General features: G+C 52.1%; 1 protein-coding gene across 2 annotated transcripts in view; it reads right to left on the bottom strand.

Annotated features, from left to right (window-relative positions):
- Window positions 1–6,026, bottom strand: part of RNF220 (ring finger protein 220) — a 249,947-nt gene that overhangs the window by 1,144 nt on the left and 242,777 nt on the right. For both annotated transcript variants that reach the window (XM_037500499.2, XM_037500501.2), the window contains 6 exons: window positions 5,600–5,696; window positions 5,310–5,396; window positions 5,135–5,190; window positions 4,920–4,998; window positions 848–956; window positions 635–709 (listed from right to left, as the gene is read on the bottom strand). In XM_037500499.2, the coding sequence (XP_037356396.2) occupies window positions 635–709; window positions 848–956; window positions 4,920–4,998; window positions 5,135–5,190; window positions 5,310–5,396; window positions 5,600–5,696 (503 nt within the window). The remainder of the gene's footprint in view (window positions 1–634; window positions 710–847; window positions 957–4,919; window positions 4,999–5,134; window positions 5,191–5,309; window positions 5,397–5,599; window positions 5,697–6,026) is intronic.

Genomic DNA, 6,026 nt, shown 5'->3' with positions numbered 1-6,026 from the left:
GCGGCCTCTGTGAGCAGGCAGGCACGCTCCTGTGTTGGGGGGATGCCAGGATCAAACCGCCTGGCCAGCCCCGCAGCAGGAGCCCCGGTAATGAGAACAAGGCTGGGTCCAGCTGTGGCTGCCGAGGCCCTAACGAGATTACATGCGGCCTTTGATCAGGACACAGAGCCCACGTCCGGGCCTTTTATTGCTGTCTCCGGGCGACATTTTAATGGCTGCTCCTGAGCGAAGAACAGGGGCAGGAGCAGAAGGAGCTTAGTAATGGGAGGGGGAGGGGCTGAGGCCTGGTCCTGCTTACACCCATATCCAGCCTGACCCAGGATCTCACCCATCTGTGTGATACAGTGGGCCTTCCCAGGGTGGGGTAGGGAGAAAGGCACAGGCAGAGAACCCTTAGAGGGGGAGATTTTAATAAACCTGGGGTGGGGATGAAGAGAATATAGTGAGCTGGCGGCAGGGTGTGTGTGCATGCGTGTGTGCGCTGAAAATCCTGTTGTCTTGCTATGTTCTATGCTCCAGTTTCCTCCTGCTCCTCCCTCCTTTCCCCTTCCTCCCAAGCAGGCTCAAGCATATAACATAGACACATGGGTAGTACCCAACAGCCACCCACTCCTCAAACCCCATGCCACCTCACCAGGGTCCGCAGCCAGCACTCCTCACAGTGCACATGCCAACACTGGATGGATGTTAGGGGCATCGAGTATGAGTCCTAGGGAGGAGGTGGGCAGAGAAGGGGTCACTCTGAGGCTGGCCCACCCTCTGAAGAGCCCATCACAGTGCAGAGATCCTCTCCAACCCCCAGGGGGCAGTGAAGCCCAGCCAAGGGCCTCCCTAGGCTCCCTCTCACCATGCAGATGAGGCATTTGTACCGGTCCCCACGGGATAGCTGCCGTTCAAGTTCCCTGACCCGAGCCTTCAGGGCCTCAAACGTGGTCACAGCTGAATCTTCAGTGATTCTGCAAAGAGGATGGTATAGTTGGGCAGGTAACAAACAGGCTGGCATCTAATTTGAACCCCCAGTCCACACCTCCCTTGAATTCCAGACCACATATATAAATGTCTCTCCAGACATGCCCGCCCATATGCTGTGTCTGCAAACTCCACATTCCAGAACTAAGCACCTTACCTTCCTTGCTCCTCCACCTCCACCCTGAATTCTAAGCCATATATCTCGAACCATTCTTCCTAGTGACCCCAAATACCACAGCCTGTTGTTCATCTCCTAGTATCTCTGGACTCTGCTTCCACCACCACTAGTTCTTCTATGAATTACTCCACTAACCTGAAGGGCCTCTGCCTCCAGTCCCCTCATCTCCATTCCATTCTCCCAGCACCTAGAATTTTTCAAATTTGACCATTTCTTGTCTTTTCTTTTTACATTTTAAAAAGACAGGTTTATTAGGAAAAGAATAAAGAAACAGCAAGGCACCTTACAGTCACAGGTGGGCAAAAGAGCTGTTCCTGTTTTGCAAAGGAAAAAGGTTTATGAAAACAAACACCTACATAGTTATAGGCAGGCAGGAGAGCTGCCAAATTAAAACATTTATACATCCACCATTTCAATATATCAATCTGAGTCAAGCTCTACCAAACTCATAAGGCGTATGAGGCCTTCCTTGGTCTAGCCCCAGCCAGCTGCATCCCTCAGCACCCACTGTATACTTCATGCTCCATCCATACCAAACCGAGTTTCTCCATCCACACCGTTTTTTATTTCCTTGAACTCTCAGCACTTGCTGCTTCCCCTGGGTCACTCCTACTCCTAACTCACTTTCTTCATCTCATACTTCAGGCCTATCTCATACTTCATCTCATACTTCATCCCCCCCTCCTCTCAGAAGTGCTTTCCAGGCTTTCAGTCAGAGCCACCAATGGTGGCAGCCTCTTCTCTCTCCCAGCCATTCAAAGGCTCCTTGTTTCTTCCTAGGCAGATCCCAGGTAGTCCTCACCTCTTGTCCAAGCCCTGCACAAGGTCCCTACAACTTCTCAAAGACTCTTTGTGCTGCAGTACTCATCAGGGAATAGCTAGAATAATCTCAAGAAGTGATCCCTCCCACTCTTCCTAAAACAAGTGAACAGAAGACAGAGGAGCTCACAGAGGGAAAAGAATGCTTTCTGGAGCAAGAGAAAAGACAATGCTAGCAATGGGCCATAGGGAATAATGATAATACAAATAAAATAGCTCAAATTTATTAAGCACTTAGTAAATGCCAGAGATTGTACTGAGGGTTTGATAATTATTATCTTATTTATACCTCACAGAAAGCCCATGAGAAGATTTTAATATTCCCACTTTATATGTGAAGAAACTCAAAACAGAAAACATTAAGTAGCCTGCTCTAGGTTCATGCAGACTGAGGGAGATGGGACCCCAGTGGTCAAACAGTAACTATGCAACTAACCATGACTCTATACTGGTTGTATCCAGGAGATAGGCATCCAGGCTGAGGAACAGGAGGGATGAACAAAGGCCAAGAGGCTCAAGAGCCCCACCTGGTTGGAGGTGTGGGAAAGAAGAATGTATCTGGTAGGTCCTCAGATGCCACAGTCAGAAACTAAAGCTTGTCTTACAGATGATAGAAGTAATGAGGATGGTGTTAGAGGGCTGTGACAGAACGAGAGCTGAGGTTCAACCAGGAAGCAAAGAGGGAGCTGAGGTGGAATCACAAGTGTGGGCACATGGTAGAGGCAAGGACCAGCTCCTAAGGTGGAAAACAGCTTGGAGGAAAACAATCGGCCCAGAAAGGTCATCTGAGTGCTACCTGGGGTTTGTGAGGGGATGGGTAACATGCCATGGGCAACAATGAATTCTGGTTTCTACTCTTCTTTCTTAGGATACATGCCCCAACATAGAATGTGACTTCATGATCTGTGTCCCTCTTTCAGGGATGCTTTAGCTCCCTCACTCCAAGGTCTCTGCACTGCATCTCTCCAGGGAAGCTGGGAAAGGCTTGGACTGGCACCGACTGATTTGCTGGGAGCACCATGCAACTTTCCAGCTCTTAACTGTCACCACCTTCTCCCTCCTCATAAGCACCAACAGCACTAGCTCCTCCCCTGGCATTTTGCCCAATGCCTATGTGCCACTCCCATCTGGATTGCTGGTAAATCCCTGACAAGGAGATAAAGATGGGTAGCTTCTTCTCTGAGGTCCAGGCTGAGCATTTGCCTGGTCCTATGTGGTTATTTCAAAGACAGGAAACCTAAGGCCTGGGACGAGGGCAGGAAATAAACTGTCAAACCTTATATCAGAAAATGAGCTAGAGCTGGAAAGGCAACAAGGATGGTCAGGAGAGAATGAAGCTGTTTCTTGCTCCTGCTCCAAAAGCTCTAAGGCCACATCCCTACTTCAGAGCCAGCCTCTCCAAAATGTGCTTAGCACATACCTGGGCTCTAATCTTTACTTTGGTGAGATACCCACGCCTCCTGACCCTGACCCAGGTTGGCTGTGAGCTATTCCTGAACGCCTCCTGGGTAAGGGGTCAAGAATTTGCTGGAAGCAACGATAACATCCTGCCTTCCTCCTTCCCTGGGTTATGAAAGATTTAGGGTCAAACCATGCTGTGTATCAAGAAGAGAGAAGTTATGGGGTCTGAAGATCATGGCAGATCTAGACCCACTGGAGATCTCTACATCACTGACTAGTCCCTAACTTATCCCAGAGAGCCCCACCTACTGGTGCTGTGCTCACACAGGTGGGACAGAAATCCTGACTCCCCCCAACCCTGGGTGGGTAGTACCTTCATGGATGGCCACTGGCTCTGGCCCCCACCTCCCCGTTAGGCGCCATCCCTGATTAATGATCTTGTCTGTCTGATTTATGAGTAGCCCCTCCAGACGAGGGTGGGTGCCCCTTACGGCCCCGCCCGCCCCGCTCAGCTGGAGTAGGAGAGAATTATTAAATAAACATCCATACGTCATTCCTCCCCCCCTCCAAACTGGTTGCACCGAATCCGAGCGGCCCGCTTCGGCGCTGACACGGAGCAGCTGCGGTGATTCATGGGCAGCCGGGCCCCGCGCCGCGGCCCATACATCATGCCAGCAGCACTCGCGGCCCCGGCCGAGATAAACTGATCAACCACAACGGGCTGGAATGAATTTATGACAACACAAAATGGAGGGAAACAAATGGGAGGTGACCCTGGGCCACCGACCTGGCCCTGCACTGGCCTGCAATCCACTCTCCTGGCAGGAGGCAAGATGGAACACTGGCCCTGGAATGAAGAGGCTGCCTTTTAACCCCAGGGAACCTGGTCTCTAGTGGAGGGAGGAGTGGGTGTGGGGAGTTAAGCAATGGCCAATGGCAGTAGTTCCAGGAAGCCAGACCCGGACAATGCTACCTCTTGGGGCCAGAACTCTTCTTGCTTAGGCTTCTGGAACAGCAATAAGATGCACAGCTGATTTTAAGTCCATGTGGCTCCTGGGGATCTAGGCCAGGGGTCACACAGCTCTGGATGAAGTACTAATATATCCCCTTTTATCCTGCCAGAAAAGCTAGGCCAAAAATTCCTACCAGAAGTGATGAGACCCAATGCTTCTGCCTAAAACCCACTGCAAGCGCCACCCGGGACAAGAAAAATGAAACCAATTTAGCTCCCGATTAAGAAACAGAAACTGGAGATGAATCAAGTGCGCTAGCTGGGCTGGGCAGCCATACATCACATTCCCCGGGTGGAGGCCGCCGCAGCGGGCAGGCGGGTGGGCAGGCAGGCAGGCAACCCGCCCGACTGCTCCTCCCTCCGCCAAGGCTCCTGGGGCCGTGGCCCAACGATCAATTCACAGAGTCATGCTTAGCACCAGCTGGGCCCCAATGCCGGCCATGTGCCCAGGGCTGGAAGACTAAGCTGAGTTCTGGAGGACCAGGAGCCCTGGCAGCAGGCTGCTTGCAAAGGGCCCCCCATTCCTGGCCCAGCACTCACTTCTCAATGTCACTGTTCTTGCAGGTCTTCTGCATGGCTTCCTGCTTGCTGCTCTCACCGTTGCTGGTAGATGGCATCTCTGCTGGGACAGAGAGGCAACTCATTCTCTGGCCAGATGGGGCAGGCACAGGTGAGGGGTTGGGCTTGAGTCAGTCACCACCACCCAAGAGATGTCCCCTTCTCCCATACTGCTCCTGACCCGAGACAGAACTCACCGTCACTGGCCCATTTAGAGAACTCAGGTGTGATGCGTGTGCTGGGAGGGCCGCCACTACAGGAAGGAAAGAGAAAGAACAAAATGAGCCTGAGGGTGGGTGCCTGGTTAACCCCTACCTCAGGGCTTCCCTTTCCTTCCCTCCACCCACCCACCCAAGCCTCTGCCACACTTGCTTTAGGACTGCACCCCGCAGTGCCTCTCTCTCCTTGGCTTCACCAGGCTCCTCGCCTGTGCAGGGGATGACATCAGCTTCTGTGTATCTGGCATGGTGGTCAAGGACAATGGATCCGAGTTTGTGGTAGGCCACGAGAGCTGAATCCTTAGAAGGGCTTCCCCTGGCCAAAGCTGAGACCATGACCCTGGGGATAGTGTGGGCATACCTACCAAGGATGCTAGCTGCTTTTCCTATTCCCTTTAGCCTTTCTCATCAGCCCCACCTTGTCCCACAGTGCCCCAAGGATACTGTGGCTTCCCATACTCCAGAGTGTCATCCCCATCCACATCCAAGTCAGCATCGCTGTCTGGATTCTCTTTGCCGCTGCACATGACGAAGCCAGAGCCTGTGGGAAACAGGGTATGGGGAGGGCCAGGGGTCAACCAGACTAGGTTAAGGGTGCCCTTTCTGTCACCTCTAGGCAGGGGGTTAGGTTCTAGGACAGATATTTAGGTGCTCTTGACCTGACATTTCAGCCTGCATAGTTCATCCTTTTCTGCCACTTCTTGTTGCTGCAAATGGTCTCTGCTTATGAACTAGCCCACTCGTACTCTGTATCAGGTCCTCAGGAGATGCCTAGTCCAGGCCTGCTGTCTATCTATCTTCCAGATCTAGGACTATGACAAAGAAATTCACATCTAAAAGGCCACCCTTACCCAAGACTGAGACATTCGCT

This window comes from Talpa occidentalis, unplaced genomic scaffold (assembly GCF_014898055.3).
Source record: "Talpa occidentalis isolate TD23 unplaced genomic scaffold, MPIMG_talOcc4v2.1 talOcc4.9, whole genome shotgun sequence".
NCBI classification, from domain to species: domain Eukaryota; kingdom Metazoa; phylum Chordata; class Mammalia; order Eulipotyphla; family Talpidae; genus Talpa; species Talpa occidentalis.
The sequence above is the reverse complement of the archived record's forward strand: the minus strand, read 5'-3'. Positions and strand labels throughout refer to the sequence as shown.